Source organism: Sporothrix schenckii (genome assembly GCF_000961545.1).
Source record: "Sporothrix schenckii 1099-18 chromosome Unknown Cont42, whole genome shotgun sequence".
Classification (NCBI taxonomy): Eukaryota; Fungi; Ascomycota; class Sordariomycetes; order Ophiostomatales; family Ophiostomataceae; genus Sporothrix; species Sporothrix schenckii.
Window position 1 is genome coordinate 1,214,783 of NW_015971143.1, and position 27,646 is coordinate 1,242,428.

The window sequence follows — 27,646 nt, forward strand, 5'->3', positions numbered from 1 at the left end:
CCTCGCACGGCCTCGTATCGTCTGGGCACCTTCCCGCTCCAATCGCAACGGACGGATGAATAATGATCCACCTTTAAGCTGCAGCCTGTCGTCCTTGCTGGGTCGCTCTTGCGTCTTTTGTCTGGCGTAGCTTCCAGCTTCATTTCGCGATAACGGCCTGCTTGACGACTGTCCACCTTTCCGTTCACTGCCCATTGCCGTCGCCCATCATCCCGCGCAATCAACCATCATCACACGACCGCACACACCCTTCCTGTCGACGCCGCCACGATGAAGTTGCTTGCCGGCTTGGCTGTCGCGGCCTGCGTGGCCAGCTCGGCCGCTGCCACTGCTGCATCGGCGCCCGTCTACCTCCTTCGATCATCACCATCTTCGTCATCCTCGCCCTCCTCTTCCTCTACCTCGCCCAACCTGCCCCGCCAGATTGTTCGCCAGATCCTGCTGCGGCGGTTAGGGGCCAGCGACGGCAGCAGCTTTTACGACAGCCTCCCGCGCGACATTGACCCCGAGGCCGCGCTCGGCCTGATTGAGCAGTTTGGCAGCAAGGCGACGCGTGCAGGGCCTGCACTGTTTGCCGAGGACGCGTCATCCGCAGCAGCAGCAGCAGTATCGGGCGAGATGCTTTTGGTGGTGCAGGGCGCCCAGCCCGAGCATGTCGCCGCCCTCGAGGCCGCGCTGCCGACCGCGTTTGCCAAGCCGGCGTTCACGGTCGCCGACCCGCCGTCCGAGGCGGCGAACACCCGTTTCTTCGTGGACGAGCTGGCCAGTGTGGGCGTTGTGGCTCACACGGGAACGTCGGTCTGGGGGCACGGCCTCTTTGTCGGTCTCTACGATGCGAAAAAGGTGAGACTTTTCTCCTCGTCCCCAGTACTTTTCGAATTTGTTCCTCTCTAACCATGTAGGACGCAACGATTGTCGATGCCCTTGTGGCCGCGCTCCCCGATATTGTTACGCTTGTCGAGTCCGGCGCCGCCGACGTCGCCCTCCTGCTGCTGCCCGAGTCCAGCCGCTACGCCCAGTGGAAGCAGTGGGCCTCCAGCAAGGGCCTGCAGCCCGCAAACGCCCGCCTCCTGCCGCCCAAGGCCCGCCCGGCTGCCTCGGAGCTGCGCATCCGCAGCGCCGGCTCCGAGTTTGTCATGGAAGAGGAGACGGAGGTGAAGGAGGAGGAGGGCAAGGGCGTCAAGTTCGTCGCCGCCGCGGCGCCCCTTGCGGCCATCCCCGGCTGCTTCCAGTCTTTCAACGCCTGTGTCGCGCAGACCAACAGCTGCAGCGAGCACGGCAAGTGCATCGACAAATACGCGGCCAACGACGGCGGGATCTCGTCGAGCAAGAGCCCTGTCGGCAGCTGCTTTGTGTGCCACTGCTTCAAGACGCTGAACCGCCCTGCGGACAGCCCCGGCGGCCTCAGCACGACGCAGTGGGCCGGGAACATGTGCCAGAAGCAGGACGTCAGCGTGCCGTTCTGGCTGCTGACCGGTTTCACGGTGACGATTGTGGGCGCCGTCAGCTTTGCGATTGGCCTGCTGTTCAGCGTGGGCGAGGAGAAGCTGCCGGGCGTCATTGGCGCAGGCGTCAGCCGGGCGAAGTAGAGCCTGTTAACCGGTGTGTGTCAGTTGTAGCCCTGTAATAGTACCCGAGCCTTGTTGGGATTCGTTTGCATCGAGAGGCTGTAGAGTCTTGCTTTTGCTGGGAGTTTTTCATTTGTCACCATGTCAATTACCTCCCATCATATTTCGGCAACCGTCATTTTCATTGGTTTCTATCGTTATTTTTTTTTTGTCTTTTGCACTGATTTCAGGCGTTGGCATCATGTCATTTCGTATACAAATGAAATATAATTACACTTCTGTGACTGAAGGAAAACAATAAAAGCACATGGTATTCGCTGTCTAGTATTACAATGTCCGTAACCTTCTCGTTCTCAAAACACGTCGTCAGGATTCGGCCGCCGTGTGGGTGTCGTTCCTAAGCTCTCCAGGCCGCGCTGTACGGGAAAATCACCGGCAAGGCCGGGTGGCAGGGCCCGCAGCGGCGACTGTGTCATGTCCAGAGCCGTGCCTGCTGCGCCTGGAGTCGAAGACACCACACCAGCCGTCCCTGGCGCGGCGCTCCCGCCCAGCACCGTCTGGTACTTGGCCGCTGCCGCGTCGAGGATCGCCTGAACCTCTGCCTCGCGCGCTGCAATCTCGGCCTTTTCCTGCTCCACCTCGGCCAGGCGTCGCCGGTTCTCGGCCGCGTCCACCTCGAGGGCCGCCACGGCACTCTGCATCTGCTCCAGGCACGTCGCCAGGTCGGGCAGGGGCCGCATCCGCGGGATGGGCACGGTGCCCTGGACGCCGTGCTCGAGGCCGTCGTCCTCGGTTCGCATCCTGGTTTTCGGCAGGCCGTCCATGCCGGCGCGTGTCTGCGCAGCGTCGTAGGCGAGCCGCCGCTCGACGTCCGAGTCGTCGGCCGCATCGTTGGCTACCTGGCCGTCGCCGTCGCCGTCACCACCTGCCTCGGCCGCGTTAATCAGCGCCGCCATGTCTTCTTTGCGCTTGCGCCGTGCCGCCCGCTGGGCCTTGCGGCCAATGGAGAGGGCTTCCTTCTCCTCGACAAACTCGTCAAAGCCTTCGCCCAGATCCTCGTCCTCGCGCACAAGCCGCGTCCTCTCCTTTTCTCGCTTCTTGCGCTTCTGCTCGTCAGTCAGCAAGGAAATGTAGTCGCCGCTGGCCTCCGCGTCGTCGTCGTCGTCGTCGTCGGCCATGGCGTCGCCCTCGAGTGCGCGGCGCGCGCGGCGGTCTTTGCGCTCCTGGATTTCCGTGGCCGTCAGCATGGTCGCGACGGGCGGCGGGGCCGCCATGCTGGCAACGGCCGACGACGACGCCGGAGACAGGCCGTGTCGTCCCAGCTCAGACGCGTCGACGACCATGGCGCCGTCGAGTTCAGACGGATCAAGGTCCATGACGTCGCCCTCGTCGTTGTCCCCACCCTCGCCAAGGCGATTCCGCTGCGCTGCCAGGTTTTGTGGGGTGTTGGGCGTGGAGCTCTGCAGCTCATCGAGGTAGGCCTGGCTGTAGCGCGGGCGGCCGTCGTCGTCGTCGCCTGCATCAGGCCGGTTCGACTTCTCATCGTCGTCGCTGTCGTTGGCGCGGTGCCGTGTCGGCAAGCGGCCCGAGAGCGACTTGCGAAAGGCATTGGTCTCGAGCACCCGCTGGGTCAGTGACGGCGTGCCGGTGCCGGCGGCGCCTCGCTTGTTCGGCGTGACAACGGCCGGTCCGCTGTCGTCGCCATCGTCGTCGTCGCCGCCACCGCCCATTCCCATGCCGCCAAAGGACAGTCGAGACGAGGTGGACGCTGTCGAGAGTCGTTTCCGGTTTTTACGTGAGCCAGTCCGACTAAGAGCAGGCCGGACCACCACCGGGCCGTCGTCGTCGTCGTTCGTATTTCCAACGTCGGTTCCACTTGTCGGTGGCTTTGCCGCGTCTTCGTCAGCAGTCGTCGGTCCGCTGGTCTCGTCGTCGCCGCTGCCGCCGAGTTCACCAAGGCCGCCTTCGGAGTCGGCAATGTTGATGCTGCGGCGCAGGGCAGACTGTTTCAGAGGTCGCTTGCCGAAACGAATCGGCTGGACGACGGGTTCGGTGGATTGGTCTATGGGCACAAATAGAAGAGAGTCGGTCAGCCTTGAACGCGCATCAGCAATCGCAAAGATCGTGCAGGACGTCATTGTAGAAAGTGAAGGTGGAAGCTTGCACTCACCATCGCCGGCTGGCGCACCACCCCCCTGCGGCTCGTCCGCATCGTCAAATGTCGATATCCGCCGTCCCTTGCGCTTCGTGAACAAACTCATCGTGCCAAGTGGTTGTCGATGGAAAGCAACAAGAGGAAGAGAAAAGAGGTCGTGTTTTGCCTCTTTGCGCAGGCATCTTTGCGACAGCGGTGTTATCTTATCGCCACGTGACTATTCGTCACAGTGGTGGCGTGCCGCTGCCCACCAAAAAATCGAGCCGAAGAGCCTGGCGCCAGCAGGCTATCGACAAACTGCTGTCGCGCTCTGGAGCTTCGCATTTTGACGACACGACCTTGCTTCCTTTTCACACGACCACCTCCCCGTTCCACAACAACCCACACAGTCGCCACGATGGCACCCGCACAGCCAGAACTGAAGAAGGTAGGCCTTTGCCCTGCATCCAGATGTGTCTCGTCCGCTTGTTGCCTGTTGTCGTGTTCGCTGCTAACAGAACCAGTACCTCGACAAGCGGTTGTTTGTCCAGCTCAACGGCAGCCGCAAGGTCATTGGCGTGCTGCGCGGCTACGATGTGAGTCCCTGCGTGCTTCAGAAGTGGGAAAAAGACAAGAACGCCCGCTAACCAAACAGGTCTTTCTCAACATTGTCCTCGACGAGGCCGTGGAGGAAAAGGACGGTGGTGAGAAGGTCAAAATTGGCATGGTGGTGAGTACAACGATACACTCGCCCGACACACTCTCCCCTGGCGCAATGCAGGGCCTCTTGCTAACTACCTAGGTCATCCGTGGCAACTCGATTGTGATGCTGGAGGCGCTGGAGCGCATCGGCGGCGACGACAGACGCCAGCACCAGGAGCGGTGAGCGAGGATCGCGGATGGAGGAGGCAGCAAACAACGACAAACCGGCGATCGGACGGGCGAGCCTCTGCGAGGCCAGCAACATCAACGGGCAACCAACGACGATGTCCTCGCTTGCGCGATTGTGCTTCGAGCGGTTGCAGTTTGAAAAAGAGACGGCTAAAGAAAAGCACGGCGGATTGTCCTCTCCTTGTGCTTCGCCGTCTCGCTCTTTTGTATTTGGTACTTTTTACCTGCGGCCATATGTTTCTATCATGGGTATCTTGTACACGTTTTTGCTTTTTTATTATAACAACGGCAGACCGTTGTGGCGGCGTTGGTGCGACCAAATTCAATAGTCAAAAGCAGATTGAGGAATCGTGGCAGGTCACGCGTCAGGCATGTGAATGACAACACGAACGACTACAGTACGACTACGAAGCGACAATGCTATCAATCACAGGACACGTCGCGCATATAGGACGCTCTACAAGACGTCTTTACATACCTGGTCCCAGCTCAACGCTTGCGGGCAATCCTCAAGTCGAGCGGCCTAGTCATTGGGAGATGTTCAGCAAACAGAGTCAAAGAGCAGATGGCCAAGTGTATTTCAAGAGAAGTGTCATACTTTTGTAACATGTGTGACATGAATGTCTAGTCGTCCGACCGTCCTTTGTCACGTAAAAAGCAAAAGCAACGCGCGCTCGTAAATCAAAGTCATGTCGTCCCAGAGACTGGGGAGACAAGAAGACAGCGTGTCGGCCGCTGGCCTAGTACTGATGGCGTGTCGAGTAGTCTTTGGGTGCATTGACCAGACCACGTCCCTTCTTGCCGCCGCGGTAGACGACCTCGATGATGTCGATGAGTTCCTGCTTGTCTTCAATGACAAAGTTGATTTTGTTGTTGTTGCCGGTGCCGAGATCAATCATCATGTGTTTGTTGCGCCAGAAGAACATCATGGTGCAGGCGTCGTAGAGCTCGTACACTAGACGGTTAGCGAGCGGCCTCAGGAGTGACGACAAAGCCAGGAAAGGCAGAGCGAGTACAGGAAATACCATGAAGGCGAGCGAAGCGAGGAACAAAAAAAAAAAAACATACTTTTGTTAAAGTCGGGCACCTGCTGGTTGTCGCAGCAGTAGATGGTGGCAAACTTCATGACGATGGGCGTAATACTGCACAGGATCTTGTCCTGGACCATGCAGTCTGGGTCGGTGTGCTTGCCGAAGCGGATGATGACGACGCGCTCGGTTTCGGTGACGATGGCCTGGTCGACCTGCCAGGCATTTTGGAGTTCGATGGGCCGGAGCGCGGCGACGTTGGGGGTGGAGTCGGCCATAGTGGGATGCAGCGCAGCACGTATACAAGGTAGCGCGCCGTGCAGATGCGTGTGAGTGAATGAGTGAACGTGTGAAGGTGTGTATGAGTGATCGTCGTGATCGTAGGCAGAAGGCTGTCAATTTCAAGGCGGCTGAACTTTGGCGGGGCAGACGGATGAGTAATCAGTAAGGCTGAGCACGTGACCTTGTTTGGGCCACATTTACTTTGGACGGTATTCTTTATACAAGACGCCTTTGATTCGGAACGTAAGGAATGATGTGGTCCTGATTGCGAAAGTACGTTTGTCCTCCATTTGGTTCGCTCATGATGTGAGGCGCTATGTTCTCGACTGAGCTTGGACTGGCCCTCATCGGACGTTTATCTCCGTTGACACATGCTTAAAGCGACTTTAGTGGTGCAGTCATGAAGAAAATGCATGTGCAAGTAAATTTTACTGTTTAGTTCAAATGGATGTCTATTTCTACATGTTTTTTGTGGACTTTGGCGTAAAAACGACGTTGCGTAAAACATAAATTAACAACATTTATTGTTATATATATAAGTTTTTTTTGTTAAAAAAAAATAGAAATAGAAATTAAAAATAAAAAATAAAAATAACAGTATACCAAAAACAGATGTAAAAAACAGATAAAAAACTCTCGTATCATCATGTTTTACCCACATACGCTGGCGGTTCCACCTCTTTCTCGCCGTCGCGCGCGCGCAGCACCTTTTCAAACAGCTCCACCCGCAGGTCGAGCAGCTGGCGCCGGCCGTCGAGGAGTGCGGCTTCGGCGGGCTCGCGCTCCTGGCGGATGGCCTCGACGCGCGCCTCGGCCTGCTCGACCTCTGGGTCCAGGACGTCCAGGCAGGCACGCACATCCTCTTGGGTGTCCTTGATTTCCATGTGGAACAGGTAGTCGGTCAGGGGCGAGTTGACGGCCTGGTCGAGGAGGTTGGCGACGCTGTGGCCCTGGCCGGCGACCTTGACCTGGGGCAGCAGCAGAAACTGGGACAGATGGGCCGGGTCCATCTGCTTGGCGAGGGCGAGATGGTGCTCCGCCTCGGCGAGAAATTCGGGCACGTGCTTGAGACGGTCGCGCTCGAGACGGTCGGCCTGGAGGGACGCGTAATAGGGGCCGTTCACGACGGCGGCCGCCGACGCGGCGGAGCCGTAGTGCACGTAGCGGTAGTCGGTAATGTCCTGCCGCGAGTACTTCAGGGCGTCCGCGATGTGGTTCAAGGCGGCGACGACGTTGCCGCGGGCCGCGTTCAGGTGGCCGGCGACGGCCAGGGCAAAGGTCATACGGGCCTGGATGGCATCGTAGACGGCCTGCGCGGCCTGCACGGCGCCCTCGAGCGCGTCCTCGTCGCCCTCCCCGACGTCCGGCGACGGCCCGTCGAACACGCCGGCGTACAGCTCGTCCAGCGCATTGAGCGCGGCCGTGTGCTCGTCGTGCCGCGCGCGCAGGTCGGCTCGCTGCTGTTTCAGGGCGTCCAAGTCGGCGTCGATGCGGCTCAGCTTGACCTTGGCCTTGGCGGCCCAGGCCTCCGCCTCGTAGTACGCATCTTCCTCGGCCGCGAGCGCCTTCGGATCGCTCCGATGGAACAGCTTCGACACGGAGCTGCCCGCTCTCTTTTGGTGCTTGTCGAGCGTGGCCCGCTGGTCGCGCAGCTGGACCATCAGCGTCGCCACGAGCTGCGAGGCATCGTAGCCCTTGTTCGTGAGGTCGGCAATCTGGGGCGCGAGCTGGCCGAGGGTTGCTTTGGCGTGTTGTGTGGCGGCGACTTGTTGGACAAGGCGGTTGCGCTCAGCGGCTGCCGCTACGATGCGCGCGGCGGTGGCCGCGGAGGTGGTGTTCTTGGCATCCTTGGCATCCTTGTAATCTGTCTGGCCCGTCGTCGGATCCGCAGTAGTCCCTTTGCTGTCCTTTGCGTCCTTTGCGTCCTTTGCGCCCTTTGCGTCTGTTGCGTCCTTTGCGTCCATCTTGACGGAGGATATTGCGGTTGCAACTTTGGCGCGATTTGGTGGCAGGCCTGGAATCGATGTTGCCCCCAAATCATATGCAGTGGCCGCGTCTCGACTTCCCAAAGCGATTAAGCTCCAGGCTCCCCCGTAAGCGAGTCAGCCTAGCCATTGGTGCGATCCTACATCTGGGCGAAGACTTGGACAAGAAGGTCAGACGCAGAAGGAAAACGATGTTGTTGATGTGCATTTGATTGTTGAATTAATAACAAGCATCGAGGACGCCACCATGGCGCCATGACACAAGAGCACAAGAGCACAATGCCTTCTTCCATGGACATGTCTAGGCCATTGGATGGAGAAAAGGAGAGACGTTCGGAGCATTCAGTCCTTTCAGCTAACTCGTGTTTTTGTATTTTTTCTTATCACGTTGTATTTGTTGTATGTTTTCTGTATTTTCCGTATTTTGCCCATTTCACCCAGCCCAACTGAGACCCTATTTTGACCTTGTTCCCGTTGGACGTATTTCCCTTGGTGCCAAAACTTGTATTCGAACGGAGCCGCATGCCTATCATTTCATCACTGGTGCGTTTTCTGGCAGCCAAATCGACTTACAGTGGGTGTCTGGCTCACACCTGCCCAATTCGGGGCGCGGCCTTTCCCGAGATGCTTGACGTCACTTTAGCGCCGCGACTTGTCGTTCTGGCAATTGTTCTGGCAAGTCTCCCCGCTGCTTTTGTTGTTCCCCCGATCTCGGTTTTGGTTCTCGATCCAATGCACGAGGCCGTCGCCAGTGTTGTTCTCGTCAATGTGCCCAATGCCGTCATCTCTCTTCTCAGTTATATAGTGTTGTATTGGCGTCCCCAAACTGGGACGACAGACGAGGCCATTTTCTCTTTTCTCTGCTTCGCTGCCTTTTCGCTTCATGATCCCTTCGTGTTGATGCACTGACCTGGTTTGTATTATTCGACGTCATTCCATACCGCTTCTACTTTCAATCTTGGTATTGACACATCGACTGACAGACTGCGACCAAACAACCTACACCGCGGCCAGCGTCGAAGCACGAACCAAGACGACGACGGCGACAATCTGCCGGCAATCTACACAATCTACGACCCTCGACGACTTGTTTGCTCGACTAGACCCGCTCGTCTCGACTCTCCCCTGTCCTCTATCTACAAACGACCGGGCGGCCGGCTCGCAACGTTTGGACCCCGCTGCAACGACTCTCGCCGGCCCAGCCGTCATACACCAGCGACCATGAACGACCCCACCACCACCGCCCACTTCAAGGACAAGGTGGTGTCTATGCCCGACACCCCCCCCATCGAAACCGCTGCCGTCGCCGCCCTGCACCGCCAGCTGCCGCACTATGCCGTCACGCCCATGCACAGCCTGCCGACGCTGGCCGCGGAGCTGGGGGTCGGGCACCTTCTGCTGAAAGACGAGTCCAACCGGTTTGGCCTGCCGTCGTTCAAGATCCTGGGCGCGTCGTGGGCCGTCTACAAGGCGCTGGCCCGCGCGGTCGGCCTGCCCAGCACCGGCCCCGACGCCGTGTCCCTCGACGCGCTCGCCGCCGCCGTGCGCGCTCACAACGACCGCCACAACCGCGAGAACGGGCTGCGGCCGCTGCAGATCCTGTCGTGCACCGAGGGCAACTGGGGGCGCGCCGTGGCCCGCATGGCCCGCTACACCGGCGGCGTGTCGTGCCGGCTGTACGTGCCGGCGTTCATGCCGCAGGCGACGCAGGCGCTGCTGGCGCACGAGGGCGCCGACGTGCGCGTGGTGCCGGGCGCCACCTACGACGACTGCGTCACGCTCGTGCGCGCCGAGGCCGACCGCGACTCGTCGATGCTGCTGCTGATGGACGTCGGCCTCGAGGACTACGAGGACGTGCCGCAGTGGGTCGTCGAGGGCTACAGCACGCTGCTGGCCGAGGCGGACGCGCAGGTCCAGCAGGCCACGGGCGGCCGGCCGGCGACGCACGTCGTCGTGCCCGTCGGCGTGGGGTCCATTGCCCAGGCGGTGACGGCGCACTACAAGGCGCCGCACGGGCGCGGCGGCGCCGTGGGCACGGGCCAGGCCATGCAGGAGAGCATCGAGTCGGCCGAGGCGCTGGCCAATGACGTGGACGACGCGGCCAAAAGCCCAGACGACCACGCCGACCAAGACACCCCCATCACGTCCGTCCTCACCGTCGAGGCCGACACCGCCGCCTGCCTGCGCGCCTCGCAGGCCGTCGGCCGCCGCGTCACCGTCGCCACCGCCGACACCATTATGTGCGGCCTGAACTGCGGCACCCTGTCGCGCAACGCCTGGCCCATCCTCCATGCCGGCGTCGACTACTCGGTCGCCATCTCCGACCGCCAGGCCCACGTGGCCGTCCAGCAGCTGCTCAACGCCGACAGCAGTGTCGTGGGCGCGAGCGTGAGCGCGGGCGCGGATGCGGGCGCGGACGCAGACGGCGACGAGCCAATGGGCGGCACCGATCAAAAGACGAGCGAGAGCGAGGCGGGGGGCGCAAAGGGCGTGGCCGCAGGGCCGTGTGGTGCGGCGACGCTGGCTGGTCTGCGCAAGATTTGCTCCGAAGCAAGGGACGTTGTCAAGGTGCAGCAGGATTCGGTGGTGGTCTTGATTTGCACCGAGGGCGCGAGGGAGTATGCCGTGCCATTTGTGTGAGTGAAGCGGGCGATACTGACCTGCCGGGGGGGGGGGGGTGGTTATGGTGATCCATCCATTGCGAGCGAAGCGAGGACAACAAGTAGAAAAAAAACTAAAAATAAAATAAAATAAATATGGCCTGAGCGCAATGGCCCAAGAACCAAGGCCATGGTGCTTGGATCGCCTTGCGAGCAAATCGCAACGGAGCTTGGATCGCCGTGTTTCCGTCCCCTGTCGACTTGTCGACGTGATGCGGAGAAAATGCAAGAATAGCCGTTTACCCCTGCAAATGCTGGAAGAAGGGGGCGACTGCAGATGAGCCGTGTTTTACTACGACATTATCCCAGGAAACGGAGAAGGCAACGCGGAAGGAGAACGAGGAAGACAAAAGAGGAATAAGAGGAAAAGGAAATAAAAAAGGAAAGACGAGACGAGCCGTGATCCACGTGATAACTGACCAAGTGTTCAGACGTTGAGTTTTGTGTCAAGGGTGACGATGCTTTTTGGTTCCTTTTCTGTAGATGCGTTCTGCGTTGCATTTCGTATTCCACGTTCTGCATTTTGCATCTGCTCCGGCCACGTACTGCTGACACGTGCACGGCCTTTCATTGCGTTTCTTTCCTGTGTCGTTATTTATATTTCTTATTTTTTACTTTCTTCGGCTACTTCCTCATTCACTACGACCACATCAACACTCCATCTCTGTCTCGATACAACTTGAATTCACCCTGACCCCCCCACAATGACAGAACCAAGCGACTTCACCGACGAGGAACGGGCCCTCTTTGACCGTCTCAACATTGGGAAAGCCGGCGGACTTCCCTTGCCCTCGTTTATTCGCCCCAGCGAGGTGGTCGCCCAGGCGCGGCCCTTGGCGGACGCCATCTTCCAGGACTGGGGCGCCCTCAAGGCGCTGGTGACGCCCCACGAGTCTCTCCTCCATGACCGCTGGAAGAGTCTGAAGAAGCGCAAGCGGCGGGACCTGATACAAGAGGCGTGGACGATGGCGGCGGCGGCCGTGTCGTCCGTCGACGACGATGACGACGGCAACGGCACACCCACCGCGCTCCCGCTCCCGCACCGCCCCGATCTCGTCGCCTGGCGCCGCCGCGAGCGCGAAAAGGGCCAGCAGCTCAAGGACAGCAGTACTGGTGGTAGTGCTGGTGGCGGCAGCAGCTCCTTTGCGGCGCCCGAAAACTTGGTCACGCTGCTCGACTGGACGGCCGACGACCGCGCCGCCTTTCTGTGGCCGCACCTGTCGCTGCAGGACCTGGCGCTGCGGCCGTCGAGCACCCGTGCGCTCTGGCTGCTGGCCACGTCGCGCGCCGCCGCGCCGCCCGAGGCGTTTGCCGCCGCCGACCTGGCCACCACGCGGCTGGGCAAGGCCTGCCTGGCGCTGCTGCCGCGGTACCTCAACCAGTACTCGATGCTGTTCGCCGGGCGCACGTCGCCGGCGACGTATGGCCAGCTGTACACGTGGGCCGAGCTGGAGGCGCTGACGGCCGACCAGACGGAGGCGCCCGGCAGCGACTCGTTTGCCACGCGCGGGACGCACCCGGGCGAGGGCCTGTGGATCTTGACCGTCCAGGCGCGGCTCTACCGATTTCTGGTGCTTGCGGTGCGGGCCATCCTGGGCGCCGCGGCGGACGGCAACGGCGAGGTCTCGGAAAAGAAGAAGGAGGAGGACAAGGACAAGGCCAACGACACAGCGTCGAATGGAAAGAACGGACACACCGAACCGTCCACAGAAACGTCCGTCCTCGACACGCCCGCGTACGTCGACCAGCCCCTGCGGTCCCTCGAGACGCCCTACCGCGTGCCGCCGACGTCGCTCGACACCCAGCACTTGCAGGCCTTGCTGGACATGACGAATGCCAAGGTCTGGGAGGCCGAGGACCACGTGTGGGCGCTGCGCACCGACCCGGCGTACCTGCGGGCGACGCTGCGGGACTGGGCGCTGCACCGCAAAGAGCGCCTGACGACGACCGACGGCGTGGCGCCCGCCGAGTCGGAGACGGAGACGGTGTCGCTCACGGTCGTCGACGCCTGTCTGCGCCGCGCGCTGGAGCAGGCCGAAACGTGGAACCTGGTGTACAGCAAGGTGCATCTGCTGGCACAGCAGATGGAGAAGCACGCCGCGGCGGTGGCCGCGGCGCAGGCGGGGCCCGATGCCGGCCGGCTGCCGCGCGACGTCTTGTTGTCCTTTTACGCCCTCTACTACCACATCCGCAGCTTCGAGAACGAGCCCGTCGGCCTGCTGCAGACGGGCGCCTTTTCGGCGCCGGCGGTGCGGCAGCACTACCGCCTGGAGCGGGACGCGGAGACGGACGACGGCAAGACGCACGTGGTGGCCGCCGAGGGCGCGGACGCCCCGCCCCTGGTCGGCGACGAAAGCGACGGCCATGCCGCCACCGCCGGCCGCGACAGCGGCCAGCCCGTCGCCGCGGCCCTCTGGTCGCTGACGGGTCTCCAGGACGACGCGACGCGGCAGCTGTTTGGCCGCCAGACGCTGCTCGACGAGCTCGAGGCCGCGTCGCGCGCCACGGGGCTGCTGTCGGCCTGGACGGCGGACCAGGTGGCCACCGTCGCGCTGTATGCGCGCTGCACGCTGCTGCTGGACGCGTTTCAGCCGTGGGCGGCCGCGTACGACCAGACCGTGCAGCAGGACACGGAGGTGCGCGACATTCTCGTCATGGACTTCCACATGTCCATGGGCCACCTGCGGGCGCTGCTCGAGCACGGGCTGGACGTCGCCGCGCCGTCGTTTGTGGGCCGCGACGCGGCCGCCACCACCACCGACAAGGATGCCGGCGAGCTCGCCATTTTCTGGGCCACCGTCTACCAGACGCTCGACGCCAACAAGGCCCTGACGCCGCGGCTCCGCGACATGCTGACGCGCGAGGACGACAAGTACGACAAGGCCTTGTTTGGATCTGGGTCGGGGTCGGGGTCCGGCGTGGACCGCCGTCTGGTCGACCGGCGCGCGGCGCGCGTCTTCCGCGCCCTCTTCCCGCCCTCCGATGGCAAGGGCAGCACCGCGACGCCTGCTACGCTCACGTGGCCGGATGTGGTACACGCCCTCCAAACGGCTGGGTTCACGGCCGAGCGGCTGTACGGGTCCGCGTGGCTGTTTGTGCCGGGTCCGGTGGCGAAGATGGCGGCCATTGTGGCGACGGCCAAAGGCGCCGGGCGCCGGGGCGCCGACAAGAACAAGTCGACGACGCCGCGGCCCAGCCTCTTCAGGGCGCCTGTGTCGGCCGACAGCGACGCTCCCCCGAAATTGGCGCCGGCGGACGTGCGGTGGATTGGGAAGCGGCTGCAGAGGGCGTATGGCTGGAACGCGATGACATTTGCGGCAGAGTAGTGCGAGCGAGGATGCGAGGGTGAGGGTGCGTAGCAGGCAGAGAGGGCGGAAGACAAACGAAGAGAACAGCGCGAGAAGGAGAAACGAGGTCAAAAAAAGAATACAAAAACGAGTGTATACAGCAGTCTATTGCTTTTGAACCGGATTTGAATATAAAAACAAGACAAAACGTGAACAAGAACAGATAAAAAAAGAAATCACGCAGCACTTGCACCAAACGCCGTCGTGGATGCGACCATGTGAGCATGGAACGAAAGGCAACTATAACAAACAACAATACAGCATACAGCATACAGCATACAGCATACAGCATACTGCCACCCTCATGCAAACGCCCCTACGAGAGCCATCAGCGTGGCGCCGGCCACGACCGACACGAACGCCTGCGTCCGCCGGCGGCCGTGCAGCGTCGTGTAGCTCTTTTCCGTCAAAAAGTCCTCGGCCAGCAGCTGCACGAGGCCGGCAAACAGCAACAGGCCGCTCGAGATGGCGTTCATGATGCCGACCATGAGCAGGCCCGTCTGGCTCATGGGGTCGTAGAGGTTGTGCACGACGAGGCCAATGGCCTGGCCCAGGGGCGTCGTGCCGCCGTAGGCCAGGACCATGAGCCAGGGCCGGTAGGAGGCGCGGGGGAAGTGGATGGCGGCGATGCGGCTGCCGAGGGCCAGGCCCTCGAAGCACTGGTGGAAGGCGATGGCGACCAAAAAAACGACAAAGGCGGGGCCCGTGGCGACGCTGAGGGCCATGCCGATGAAGACGCTGTGGAACAGGATGCCGGCCTCCAAGAGCATGCACTGCAGCATGAGCCGCTTCTGTTCCTCGGCGTCGGGGCGGTGGGGCGCGATGCCTTCGCCTTGGTTCGGGCCGTGGCTGGCCGTGGTGGTGGCCGGGTCGAGCTCGTCGAGGTGCAGGGCGAGGTCGAGCGACCCGTCTTCGCCGTCGTCGCTGCCGGCGCCATCCCGGCTGTCGTCTGAGCGCTTCGTCTTCTGATAGCCGTTTCCCATTCCGTTTCCATGTCCATGTCCGTGTCCATTTCCACTGCCGTTGCCGTTGACAGGCGGCACAGGCGACGACTCGGGCAGGGGCGACGCGCCCGCCATCAGGCCCTCGCCCTCGCTCGCCGCGACGTCGTTCAAGGCAATGTTGTCGGGCCGGTAGCTCGTGCCGCGGCGCGCAGCCAGGCCGGTCCCGACCGTTGTTGTCGACGAGCTGCGGGCGCGTTGGCCCGAGGGCCGCTGGTGTTCGTCGTTGTCCTCGGTGTCGACTTCCTCCCACATGTGCGCGTGCGAGTGCGCGTGGCCGGCGCCGCGCGTGGTCAGGTACGACTCGAGCCCGACGACGCCAATGGCAAAGACCATGGCGATGAGGCCCGCGAGGGGCGTGTAGCCCTGGCTGAAAAAGGGCGGCAGGCAGGGGTCGGTGAGGGAGACGAAGGCGGTCGGCAGGAGGTGCACAAAGGCGGTGGCGATGAGGACGCCGGTGCCAAAGTGCTGCGACAGGAAGACGACGTTGGACGGGCGCATGCCGCTGGCGCGCCGGCTGAACAGGGGGAAGCCGCACGAGAGGACGCTGATGGCGAGAATCAGAAAGAGGGCAAAGACGTGCAGACCCGTCTCGTAGTTACCGCGCTTGCCCGAGCCGCACTCGGGCCGCGGTGCATCGCTGTCGGCACTGCTGCCGCCGCCATGGCGGCGCTCGAGCTCGGCACGCAGAACGTGTGTCGAGAGGGTGGAAAAGTCCATGGTGGACGTGGTTGGTGATGGGTGACGTTGGAGTGACGATGCCGTCGTCGGAAAGTGATGTAAGGAGGACAGAAGGCAGTGGGCAGCCGCGGCCTGGACAAATAGGGGCTAGCGCGAATGGGAAAGAGCAATGGAGCGGGCCCGATCAGGGAGCTTTAGTAGGTTTGGGGACGCGGCAGGACGTTTAGTGGGCGGGCAAAACACTACGGCGTGTATTCTTAGGGCGCTTAGCGCCGGGAGGCGCGGAGGTGTGCTAGACTTAGGTCCTTGTCAACCCTAGGGACGAGCGTGTGAATATGCAAGATTGTGGTGTTGTGCCACTATTTACACCGCCTACTTTGCATCGACACGCGCGATACATCTCATGATCAAAACGACTTGTTCAAATAGCTGACCATCCCAACACCGCATCCCTCAGCCTCCGCTTTGTTTTGTCTTTCGGCTTTCTTAGAGCCTTGCCACCGGCCCGCCTGCTCGTCTACACTTTCGGAATGGCCGTCGCCCACGGAAAGGTCCTCGTCATCGGCGACCCGTACATTCCCAGATTATTGTAGTCGTGCGTCGGCGTCGCGTTGAAGAAAATCGTCTTGACAAACGGCAGCACGGCCGTGAACCCGCTCATGTCGCAGTGCCCGCCGCTGCGCACGCTCATGCCGATCCTGTCGCCGACGCCCAGCCAGTCGTACACCGCCTTGGCGGCCGGGTAGACGACAACTGCCGTGGCCTTGCTGTTGGTGAACTGGTCGCCCGTGCCCTGGTCGATGACGAGCGCGCGCGGCGCCAGGGCCGCGCCGATGGTGTGGGCGTCGTAGGGCAGGTTTTCGGCGTGGTGGACAAATGTGCCCAGCGCCGCGTCGCTCCACCAGCCGGCGCCGGCCTTGCTGTTCTCGAGCGTCTCGTCCTGGCCGCTCATGGCGTGGTAGCGGTAGGGCCCCATGCCCTGGACGCCCGAGGACATGGGCATCGTGAGCGTGATGCGGGTGTCCAAGAGGCCCGCGGCCAGGGCGCCTTTGCCGAGACGCGAGCAGCCCGTGACGCCGACGCGCGTCGGGTCGATTTCCGGCACCGTCTGGTTCAGCGCGTCCAGCGTGCGGTGGAACCCCCACGCCCAGGCCGTCAGGACGCCAATGTCGCGGCCCTTGTAGACGTCCCAGAAGGCGCCCGTCTGGCTGCTGCTGTCGGCCGCGACGCTCGTGTAGTCGAAGCCGACGACGGCAATGCCGGCCGCCAGGTACGGCGCGCTCTGCATGCCGCCGATGTTGATGATGACCGGGGCCGGCTTGGACGAGGCGGCGCCCGTCGGAAGCGCGAGCGTGGCCTTGAACTGGCCCGTCTTGCCACCGGCCGTCACCGAAATACGGACCGTCGTGCCCGACCGCGTGGCCGTCACGGTTTCCTGCGCGTGGTCCGGGTAGACGCCGTACTGGTAGTGCTGGAGCAGCTGCAAAATCTCGGGCTGGCGGCACTTGTACCACTCCTCGGGCGTTTGGACGCGGTGCCGACCCTTGCCGCCGAGGACGTCCGGCAACGAGAAGCCCTCGCTGTCGATGGTGGTGTATGCCAGCGGCAAGAATGGGTCGGGCAGCGTAGGCTGGTCCGGGAGTTGTTGGTAGGTGGGAAACGGTGAAGGGATGGGCGCACAGACGACGTCGGCGCGTGCCACACCAGCCAACAGCAGGGCAAGCACGGCAAGGCGGCAAGACGGCATGATGGCGGACATGCGATACAACTACAACGACGACAATATGCGCAGACGACACGTAGACGTAGAGACGATGAGGGTGTTACATGAGAAGTGAAGTGTGTTTTGTACCCTTTTTTTTTGTTTTTTCTGCATTCTTCGTATTCTTTTATCTCTTTTCCATTCTTTTTATTCTTTTTCTCCATGTTCTTTCCTCCTCCGCCGTTCGCCCATGACTGTTGATTTCCCACGAATTAGGACAAGCCACTGTGTAAGCAAATACTCGTCATAAGTGCCCTCGTTGTGTTCCTTACGTTACAATTTCGTTGTGCCAGAAGGCAGCATTTGGTAATATTCCGTGTCATATGCTCTCCTCTCTTTACGGTTAAAGCAGATACGTCGGCTTGCTTCTGCCGACCTTGGCCACGCTCACAGCCTTGGACAATACCCGGACATTCCTATTTCTCGGGAAAGGCTAGCACATAGTCCTATGCAACTTGAAATCGGGTGACTTGGACGTGTATCAACTAAATTTCATGACACGATAAAAATGCCCAGCCATCAGCGTAGATTTGCCCACCTACGACGTCTCCGGCAACAAGACCAGCCGCTTCTTCCGCGCCTCGTCCGTGTCCCAGACGCGCGCGACCTCGCTCAGCGGGTACGGCACCACATCCGCGGGCTTGGGCAGGCTGGCCGCCATGGCCACAATGGCCGGCAGCTCCTTGCCGGCCGCGGCCAGCGTGTAGCTCCCCGGCGCGGCGCCGCTGAGCGTCAGGTTCTTGGACCGCAGCGTCTGGGCACTGAGCGCGAGGGTCTCCTCCTGGGCCGTCGTGCCAATGTTGACGTACTGCGTCACCGCGGCGCCCGGCTGCAGGTTGTTGAGCACGGTGGCCGCCTGCGCGCCCCAGACGTAGTCCAGGACGACGTCGACGTGGCCCAGCGCGCGCGTCGCTGCTGCCAGGGTCGCGTCGTCGAGCACCAGGTATGCGTCCAGCACCTTGTCGGCGACCAGCGCCTGCAGCGGCGCCGCGCGGCGGCCGGCGCCCACCACGGTGCCGGCGCCAAACTGGCGTGCCACGTCGACGGCCGCGCGGCCGCTCGTGCCCGTGACGCCCAGGATCAGCACGGAGAAATCCTTGGGCAGCACGTCCCGGTTGACGCGGGCCGCCAGCGACATCCACGACGACTGCACCGGGTTGGCCAGCGCGGCGACGGTCACGGGGTCGGCCCCGGCGGGCAGGGGCACCAGCCGCGCCTTGTCGACGTTGGCATACTCGGCAAACAGGGGCGCGGCAAAGGTGCCGACGTAGTACACCTGCCCGGTGGCCTCGTCGACCGCGACGCCGTCCGACGAGGGGTCCAGCGGCGCCGATGTGGCGGAAAAGTGCTGGCCCTTGGCGCGCATCTGCACTAGGCGGTGGACGGCCGAGGCGAGGACCTTGAGGCGGATCTGGTTGCCTGTGGGCTCAGGCAGGTCAGGTCCCTCGAGGTACTGTGGCGGTTGGCCAAAGGCCTGGACCTGAGCGTAGTGCATGGTAGTTGACGATGAAGAGGCAGATGAGGAATCGGAGGAGTGGATCGCCACGTGCGGAAGGTGGATGGTATACAGTGGACTGTATGAAGAGAAAACAGCCAACTAACAATTGGTTTATTGGTGGTGTTGATGTTGTGTGCGTCTTTTGTCCATTCAGCGGCGGCGAGACGTCTTTATATCTCAAGTCTCTGCTGGCTCGTGAAGGGAGCTGTCAATTGATGTTGGCCCCTTCTGTCCATCTGCATCACATTCTACAGTTTTGTCAGCCGTGTATTCTGTACGGAGCAGAAACATTGCGACGGCCGTACGGCCGCCGTACGGTCGCCGCTGGCTGATGTCAGTGGCTTACGAGTACTTTGTCCGGAGATGCAATTACCACATAATGCTGATACGGTGTCTGCACGGGCCACTAATGTACTCCGAATACTGAAGGCGCTGAATAATGACGTTATGCGTGGCATAGCGGGGTTCACGCCAAGAGACAGGGGCAGGCCATGCGGCCACGGGCACTGGTAATTAGTACAGGCGACATAGCATATCTTTGTCATCTTCATGGAGTAATTCTTACAACATGACCAATTTTCACCAATGTGAGTGGAACCCTTAGAATATTTATGCTTGCCACATCACCAACGCGGCGGAGACCGAACGACGTCGCTTGCATTGTTGTGTGATCTGTCTCATGGAGCTTTCTGAGGCGTGGTTTTGCGCCTTTGGCCTTCTCCGTGCCTTGCATGTCCTCTTTGGGTGACTGTTTTGTTGTGAGGACGATGCAAAAGGCCGTCTTCTCCCCCCCTTTTTTTCCTTGTATGACCATATCCGCAACGCGATGGCACGTTACTGGGTGTCAGTCTAATGCATATCCTACTGGGACAGGAATCGCTCCCCCCACGATGTGTGAGACAGTGGCTTAAGCAACGACTTGTCACATCCCCTGCAACCTCAATTTCTATTGTAGAACAGTGTACCAATGTCGTGTGCCTCTTCGCTGCTGTGAGCCTTGTCTGTCAAAGTATCCCAATTCATGATTCTCATCGGACTGCTTCAATTGGCCGTCTGTCCGTCACCAAAATCCGCTCTCTCGCCCTCTCACTCCACAGTCGAATGTCATTTACTGTGCCGCTTACAGACACGTCTTCGTGGATCATTGTGTTTCTCACTGACTCTCACATTTGTCCAAGAGTGCGTTTCCGAGCAAATGCCGCCGGCACAACTGCCTCGCGAGTTCACGATTGTTAACTCCAGACAAATAAAATGACGTTGGCGCGGACGGGTTTATGGCACTTTTAGTGGATCGTTGACGCGACTCCAGCGCATTTCCAGCGTGCTTAGCACGTCTCCAGTGCTCGCTCGCCCCGGACTTATGCTCGCCAAGACACGGCGGGACATAAGCACATTCGCCCTGTCCGGTGTCGGCTCAGGAGTTAACGCTGTCGCTGTGACGGTACAGAAGTATGCATCTGTGAACTACGAACTAATACGCTGTACATATGCTGCGTTGCCTATCACTAACACTCTAAAGGACATTGATATCGATGAACGACCACGAAGGCAACGGGGACTGCGATGGACCACGAAAGGTATAAATGGCGACATCGTCGTCGACTTGGATATTAGTTTTTGGCCGTCTCTTATCGTCAATCCACTGAACATCTACAATTCTCAGCATCACAGTTTTCTACAGTTTATTTTACCTCCTCATCGCCATAGCCATCCTTCTTGATCATCAACATCTCACAATATGCCGCAGCTCGCTGGTAAACAAGTTGGTCCGATTGGCTACGGCCTGATGGGTAAGTCACGTAACCATCGCGGCATCTCTTACTCTTCCCTCTGCTAACCTCTCAGGCTTAACGCGGCCAGACAGTCCGCTGTCCGACGACGAGAAGATTGCCGCCATGCGCGCCGCCCTCGATGCCGGCGCCAACTTTTGGAACGGCGGCGAGTTTTACGGTCCGGAGTCGGCCAACTCGCTCGTGCTGCTCGAAAAGTACTTTGCAAAGTACCCCGACGACGCCGACCGCGTCGTCCTCAGCATCAAGGGCGGCATGGACAAGCCCAACACCTTCAAACCCGACAGCGGCCGCGCCAACGTGCGCCGCTCGGTCCTCGACAGCGCCGCCCAACTGCAGGGCCGCAAGGTCATGGACCTGTTCGAGGTCGGCCGCCACGACCGCGTCACGCCCTGGCCCACCACCGTGGCCGCCTTCCAGGAGCTCATCCAGGAGGGCGCCTTCCGGGCCATCTCGCTGTCTGAAGTGACCGCCGACTCCGTCCACGCCGCCGTGGCCGCCGCCGCCGACGTCGGCGCGCCCCCGATTGCCGCCTGCGAGGAGGAGCTGTCCCTGCTGACCGCCGACATTCTGACCGACGGCGTCGCCGCCGCCTGTGCCCAGCACAACATCCCCATAATTGCTTACTCGCCCGTCGGCCGCGGTCTGCTGACCGGCCAGGTCCGCTCGCAGGCCGACCTGTACGGCGCCATGGCCCGCTTCCCCCGCTTCTCCGCCGACAACCTGCCCCAGAACCTGCAGCTCGTCGACGCGCTCGCCGCCTACGCCGCCCGCAAGGGCTGCACCCTGCCCCAGCTGGCCATCAACTGGGCGCGCTGCCAGTCGCTGCGAGCCGGCATGCCCGCCACCATCATCCCCATCCCCGGCGGCACGACCGTGGAGCGCGTGCGCGAGAACCTCAAAGTCGTCGACCTGACCATTGAGGACTTGGACGCGCTGGACGCCATCCGGGCAAAGTACGAGGTCCAGGGTGGCCGCTACCCGGGCGGAATGCCAGGGAAGGCGTAGTCGACACGCGACCGGGCGCCCGAAGTGAGAACAGAGGAATGGAACGCGAAGAGGGTGGGAGGGAAGAGAGAGCGAGTGAAGCAAACATAATTTGCAAAAGAACAAAGAACGACGACAGATTATGAATCGCTGCTTTACGTCAATAATCTATTTTATAACTCCACACGCACGGCTACACAGCGAGACAGCTGACAGCTTGGATAGAAACATGCGGTGAGACGTGAGTGTCAAACGGTATGCAACAGCTTTTCGGGAATCAGGCATTGCGAATCGGTTGGCTGCAGACGTCAGGAACAAGTGCTGGCAGCGACAGGGACCTCTTGTCCAGTGAGACTTGGCGGGATTAGCTGCTACACTTGAGAGGCAACAATACAGGGGTCGAACAACTTTGCATAATTATTTACAAAGTCGAGAATATCGCGACATGAACAACAATTGACATCTATAGTCACAATCTCTATAGTCACAATCATATATTGCACTGAGAGAAGATTCTGCAAAGCAAAACTTTTTGTTCTCTGATTTAATCTATGGAAGAAGCGCAAAAGTAAACAAAATTAAGGCAAATAAAATCTAGTCAGCATTTGTTGCAATTATTTGTATGGCGATACAGACGACTTACGTTTATCAAAAACAAAACAAGCCCGTCGTGGTTCGCCGCCCGACCACCCTCTGAACCAAAGCGTCGATGTTGTTGTGTTGTTGTGCTGTTGCGTTATTGTATCGTTGTGTCGTTCTCGAGATTGTCGAACAGTGGAAGATGCTGGTGAAAATGGAGTTAGACATGTGAATAGATATCATCAAAAGAAGGATGAAGGACTTGCATCTCCAAAGAAACCACCGCCCACAATTGGTTCACCACCCAGCCGCCCCTGAACCAAAGTGCCGATCCGTCGATTCGTCGATTCGTCAATGTGTAGCTGTGGTGTGTGGTGTTGATGCTGTGTCAAAAAAATGCCGGAAGTCGAAGGCTCACCGCCCAGCCGCCCCCGAGCCTATCCCCTGCCCAGCCAGATCCCCTGCCCAGCCAGATCCCCTGCCCAACCAGAGCCCCCGAGAGCCAGTCCAGTCGTCGAGGTTCAAAAGTGGCGGAAGGTTGGCTCAGTCGTCGAGAAACCAAAGAGAAATCCCCGCCACTAAAAGAAAAAGATGGTCAATAGTCCCCGAAATCCCGTTCCACAAGTGCCCACAAGTAGCCCCTGCTGTCCCCCATGAGTCTCTTCACTCGGTCCCCTCGGTCGCACAGAAGATGGCCCAGCTGAAAAAGGCCGTTGCACTCCCGATCGCTGGCGGGATGTAGTGTCTTGGGTTCGTCCATAAGACAGAGAGAAGACCGCCCTCCCTGTAAAGACCCATCCGCCTTTTGCTCAAAGCAAAGGCGGAATGCCCGGGTTAGCAAGTTCAGACGACTTCTCCATACTCCCCAGCAGGTTGCCCAAGCCAGTGGCTATCAGGCCAAACACTCCTCTGCACTCGCAGGAGTCGTCTTCTCTTTACTGAAGGGAACTCCAGACCCTGAGGGCCTGGAGTTATTGCAGTAAAGGAAGGCGTCCCAGGCAAAGCAGAGGAGACATTAGCAAGTAACACAAAGGCCAAGGGCAGACAAGATGAAGAGAAGGAGAAGTTGCGTCCGATCCTACTTACCTCAGGAAACCAGACTCCGCAAAGGGCAAAAGGCGAAATGGATCTTTGGCGGGAGTCGGACTGCTCAACTGGCAAATGGGTGCGAACCTATAGATTTGCATCCCACTGCTCCAGTGCATCGTCAAGCAAAGCTTGCGATGCCCCCGGGGACCTGGGAAATGCAAAAGCCTTTATCATCTGTCCTCTTCTGTGCTGTTGGGGGAAGGAGAGAAGATACTCACAAGGAAAAGAGGCCCCTGTGGGCAAGTGCGGACCGGGCTAACAGAGACGACTGCCTTCTTTTCTTTAGTGTTCGAGGATTGTGCGCCGGGTTATGTGTTGAAGGGTCCAAAGTCGAAAGTCGAAGTCGAAAGTCGAACGGTCGCTCCCGCCCACCCACCTGGACCGTTGTTGTTAATGTCAATGTCGGTTTGTTGTTTTCCTGTCGTTTTCGAAACTATCGGGACATAGTGAGCCAAGGAAAGGAGAAAGCGAAGGGGAGAAAAAGAGACGAAAACATACATACTTTGAGATCAATTAAGGACATCGTACTGATTCGACCACCCAACCTCCCACTGAACCAGATTGTCGTCGAGTCGGGTTGTCGTCGAGGTTGTCGTCGGGAAGTTGTCGTCGGGAAGTTGTCGGGAAGTCGTCGGGATCGTCTATAAGAAGTGAACAATGTTAGAAATGAACAAGTAGAAGCCATGCAAATTCAGAGAACTAAAACACTCACCGAGTCGAAAAGGTCGAAAAGTCGAACGGCTCACCACCCAACCGCCCCTGAGCCGGTTAGTGCCCTGCCAAAGAAGAAATTAAACGGCCAAGTCAAATTAGTAGCAGGGAGAAGAGAAAATTACAGCCAGAGTCTGAGAAAATGTGGTAGTAGGAGCCCAACTCGGGATTACAAGCACCATAGAGACAAAGCTCGAGACACGGCGACAAGGAGAGATGAGGAAAGTACCACTTGGAAAGACAAAGTTAAAAGCGTAAGTAGACATGATGGGACATGAGAGAAAGTGGGTTGAATATGTTAATTGAATTGGAAGATGGCGAAGAAGAAGAAGTGAGGAGAAAAGAGGATGGAATATAAACTTTGCGCTCGCTGAAGAAGGAAAATATACTAAACTGTTTGTCGAAGTAAAAATGGAAGGAGCGATGGTGGATGTTGACACAAAAGGAAGGAACGCGTGACAACTTGCCACAACACAATACAAAGAACTAAACAGTCAACAAAAGTCAAGGGGTAAGAAATAAGAAACAAAGAAAGACACTTGAAGACCACTTGTCAACAGCAGAAGAAAGAGGAAGCGCTGATATAAGTTAAAAATATAAAAACAAAAGTGGCTGAATTGCAAAGACAAATAGAAGATTGGAGAGAGAAGCAGACAAGTTTCATGTCAAAAGGAGCGAGGAGAGATCCGACATGAGAAAAATGGCGCTTGCAAAACAGTGTGACATTGATTGAAGTGTGTTGCTAGGTAAGATGAAAGGAGCAGAAGCGAGACGGAAGAAGATGATATGGGTCGAAGCGTGATGGGCAGCGAAGGAAGAAAAGACCACTAGGTCCGATGAAGAAGACGAAAAATAAAGAAGCTGTGGACAAGAAGATAAAAGAGAAGAACTAGGAGGAAAGAAAGAGAAGATGGAAGAGAGTACCACTGGGCATTAAGACATAGAAGTAGAAATACAAGAAGGTGAACGTCGAGATAGTAGAGAGGAAGGGATGGAAGGATGCAAGATGAAGTAGAAGTTAACGAAGTAGAAGTAGATGAAGAAGATAAAGACGACAAAGTAGGAGATGGAGGAAGATGGAGATGATGTGCAGATCTGAAGAAAAAAAGAAGAAAGAAGGAGAAGAGACTTTGCAGAGTTGAGTGGGAGAGAGGAGATACATATACTGCTGGAGGGGAGGGGGAGCAGCTGATCCGTGCGAGCGTGCAAAAATGTCTGCAGCAGGCGGTGTCAAAAATGGTACCATTCTCCGCTTGCACGGACGAATAGAAAAAAAAACACAATGGCCTTTATTTTTGTTGAGTGAATACGGACAGAGAGAGGCAGAATCAGCAAGAACAAACAATGGGCGTGGGTGCACAAGCTGCACGATGTGGGCCGCGATGACGGCATGTCGAGGCCTCACGTCCCAAACGGGATGCGTGAATTCACTGATTTGACCCAAAAAGGAGAAGTGCCAAGAAAAGAACGAGGCCTCACCTTTTTCTCGCGTCCAGGGAACATGCTCGTGCCAGGTTCGTTCCTGTTGTTGTGAGTGGAGCGCGTTCTGGGTAGTGGGCGGCGGGCATCCAGCACGACGAGAAAGGAGCAACGGACACATCATTGTAGAAGGAGCAAACGAATTCATGGACCTTGTGACCAATGGGAATGCAATGAGGACACTCGGAAGTATGGGCAGAGCAGATAAAGAATATATTTTTGAAAGTGAGAATGTGAGAAGAAGGTGAGAGCCATCTGAGAGGACAGGGGAAGCGTATCTTTTGGGCCTACAAGGACAGCACCACCACAACCATCGCCACACCTTTTGCAGTTCAGTTGTAGTGTATATGAGACTGTGTGAAGACGACAAGGACTCTATTTCTACGAAAGAACGACATAGGCATCAAGGTGATGCCAAAGTCCTTTCAGATTGTGGTGCGAACATACTACAATCAACGGCTTCCATTGAACACTCCATACCAAGCATACAAGTCACAATGCCATCATTTGGAAGCACCCGGGTACCGGGGATTACCTTGTTGTGGAACAATGTGCAAAGCTCTGCGTCTTCACTCCTTCCCTTGATCAACGCAGGTACCACTTGGCGCAGGCTCGGTTGACCAAATATCAAAAATATTGTCAAAACCACACGTCATGGGGTGGGAAAGTGTTTCAGAAAACGAATGTCAGTGAATGGATCCAGAGCATCTTGGAAGGCGTGAAAATGCAGCACGGCTAGGTGGCTGGCCGGAACTGCTTCCGGTGGGTGTGGGACCTGTTCAGCGAACACTGCGAGTATGACCTTGAGCCTAACAGCTGTCAGCTCTGCGCGCTGCAAGCTACTGTTTTGTGGACTCGCTCTTTCTGAAAGAAGAAATAGTCATCTGGTCGGATGCCGGCACAAAAATAATGATGGTCAGTAAAATGTCGTTAAAATAAAATCAATAGACATAAATTGTTCAATGGGAGCGACATGCTAAAGAGGAAATAGAATGACTCCTCTTTTCTCGCCACCCTACAACCTACAGAGACGATGAAAGAGAAAGGGAAGGGAACCTTTCCTATGGGCAGGACAAAGGGCAACGCTAGAGCGTGGGAGCATTCCTGTTTGCAAATACTCAAGCAAAAGATGATTGCCCCATGGAATCTAAGATGGCCTGCTTCTACACACTGCCCTGCCGTGTACGGACTAAAATAAAATGGGTGATGGATAGACTCAACCACATCACATGGACAGAGCAGGTGCTCCCAGACATGGACAGAACACCTTGCCGACGTCAGTCAATCAAACCATTCAACGACCAAGGTGTATGCAGTCTCCAGTCGGCCCAAACTCTGGCCAGCGTCTGAATTGATCGTTTGAACTTTCGTCTTGTTATCCACACATCCACGACGATTGAAATTTAAAGAGACGACTTGAATAAAATCAAAGAGGGTCCAAATATAAACATACGAGAAGGTGAGAAAAAGCTGAGGAAAAGCTGAGAAAAAGTTGACAAGAAAGTGAGAAGAAAGTAAAGACGTCGTCAAGTAGACAAAAGTGGGGCGCAACAGTGGGGTCGGTCTGGGTGAAAAAGTGGAAAAGCTGGGGTGCATTACGTCCTTGTGTCACCAGTGCACTGACAAGGACAGGTATCGAACGGTGTTGCGCAAACCTTCGTTGAAGATTGAGAGAGTGTGTTGAATTGGTACAGAACTTTGGGGATGACCTGTAGAATTACAATGTGAAGACTGGATGTTTATTCGACACGACGAGACAAGCGGTAGAAGAACGGCCGAAAAGAAATCCTAGACGTAGTAATCTGATCGATAATGAAAACAACTGGAGAAAAAGGCCGCCACAGGCCGGAAGACGAAGAGAATAGTAGCTGGAAACGGCCTCTGTAATTGAAACTCAGGACGCATCCTGGGACGACAGCACTGTTATCCGATTTAGGAGGTCTCAGATTGGAAATAAAATAATGAGCAAAAGATGACAAGAATTGCACTCATTAGCAAAACCTGACCAGCGGGAAATCTCTGCTGAAGAGCTTTTGATCGAAAAAGTAAAGCCCAGTGACGGTGCACTACTCAGCGCAAACACACATGACCGTCTTGTAACCGTCCACCGTCTCTGGCAATGATGCGTCTAAGTTGTCAAATGCAGTTACCTCCAGTGTAGTAACTGGCCTTGG

General features: G+C 58.3%; 10 protein-coding genes across 10 annotated transcripts; 4 read left to right on the forward strand and 6 right to left on the reverse strand.

The window, feature by feature from the left end:
* Positions 1-270: 270 nt before the first annotated feature.
* Positions 271-1,589, forward strand: SPSK_01751 (uncharacterized protein; the record flags this gene model as incomplete). The annotated part of the gene is made up of 2 exons (XM_016728657.1): positions 271-843; positions 903-1,589. The coding sequence occupies 2 exons, from the start codon at positions 271-273 to the stop codon at positions 1,587-1,589; spliced, it is 1,260 nt and encodes a 419-aa protein (XP_016589905.1).
* Positions 1,590-1,921: 332 nt separating this feature from the next.
* On the reverse strand, positions 1,922-3,829 carry SPSK_01571 (uncharacterized protein; the record flags this gene model as incomplete). The annotated part of the gene is made up of 1 exon (XM_016728480.1): positions 1,922-3,829. One exon carries the CDS (start codon positions 3,827-3,829, stop codon positions 1,922-1,924), a length of 1,908 nt encoding a protein of 635 aa, XP_016589906.1.
* A 291-nt stretch (positions 3,830-4,120) lies between these two features.
* SPSK_02024 (small nuclear ribonucleoprotein G) lies at positions 4,121-4,588 on the forward strand (the record flags this gene model as incomplete). The annotated part of the gene is made up of 4 exons (XM_016728922.1): positions 4,121-4,150; positions 4,221-4,298; positions 4,358-4,432; positions 4,505-4,588. 4 exons carry the CDS (start codon positions 4,121-4,123, stop codon positions 4,586-4,588), a joined length of 267 nt encoding a protein of 88 aa, XP_016589907.1.
* Positions 4,589-5,333: 745 nt separating this feature from the next.
* On the reverse strand, positions 5,334-5,899 carry SPSK_01992 (U5 snRNP protein, DIM1 family; the record flags this gene model as incomplete). Its single annotated transcript, XM_016728890.1, has 2 exons — positions 5,334-5,548; positions 5,662-5,899. The coding sequence occupies 2 exons, from the start codon at positions 5,897-5,899 to the stop codon at positions 5,334-5,336; spliced, it is 453 nt and encodes a 150-aa protein (XP_016589908.1).
* Positions 5,900-6,547: 648 nt separating this feature from the next.
* On the reverse strand, positions 6,548-7,867 carry SPSK_01750 (uncharacterized protein; the record flags this gene model as incomplete). The annotated part of the gene is made up of 1 exon (XM_016728656.1): positions 6,548-7,867. One exon carries the CDS (start codon positions 7,865-7,867, stop codon positions 6,548-6,550), a length of 1,320 nt encoding a protein of 439 aa, XP_016589909.1.
* A 1,242-nt stretch (positions 7,868-9,109) lies between these two features.
* On the forward strand, positions 9,110-10,528 carry SPSK_01725 (diaminopropionate ammonia-lyase; the record flags this gene model as incomplete). Its single annotated transcript, XM_016728631.1, has 1 exon — positions 9,110-10,528. The coding sequence occupies one exon, from the start codon at positions 9,110-9,112 to the stop codon at positions 10,526-10,528; it is 1,419 nt and encodes a 472-aa protein (XP_016589910.1).
* Positions 10,529-11,198: 670 nt separating this feature from the next.
* On the reverse strand, positions 11,199-15,616 carry SPSK_01374 (uncharacterized protein; the record flags this gene model as incomplete). The annotated part of the gene is made up of 2 exons (XM_016728289.1): positions 11,199-14,000; positions 14,216-15,616. The coding sequence occupies 2 exons, from the start codon at positions 15,614-15,616 to the stop codon at positions 11,199-11,201; spliced, it is 4,203 nt and encodes a 1,400-aa protein (XP_016589911.1).
* Positions 15,617-16,094: 478 nt separating this feature from the next.
* Positions 16,095-17,324, reverse strand: SPSK_01780 (Cip2; the record flags this gene model as incomplete). The annotated part of the gene is made up of 1 exon (XM_016728683.1): positions 16,095-17,324. One exon carries the CDS (start codon positions 17,322-17,324, stop codon positions 16,095-16,097), a length of 1,230 nt encoding a protein of 409 aa, XP_016589912.1.
* A 553-nt stretch (positions 17,325-17,877) lies between these two features.
* SPSK_01868 (NADPH2:quinone reductase) lies at positions 17,878-18,834 on the reverse strand (the record flags this gene model as incomplete). Its single annotated transcript, XM_016728767.1, has 1 exon — positions 17,878-18,834. One exon carries the CDS (start codon positions 18,832-18,834, stop codon positions 17,878-17,880), a length of 957 nt encoding a protein of 318 aa, XP_016589913.1.
* A 1,741-nt stretch (positions 18,835-20,575) lies between these two features.
* On the forward strand, positions 20,576-21,635 carry SPSK_01835 (pyridoxine 4-dehydrogenase; the record flags this gene model as incomplete). The annotated part of the gene is made up of 2 exons (XM_016728735.1): positions 20,576-20,627; positions 20,683-21,635. The coding sequence occupies 2 exons, from the start codon at positions 20,576-20,578 to the stop codon at positions 21,633-21,635; spliced, it is 1,005 nt and encodes a 334-aa protein (XP_016589914.1).
* Between the last annotated feature and the right edge of the window lie 6,011 nt (positions 21,636-27,646).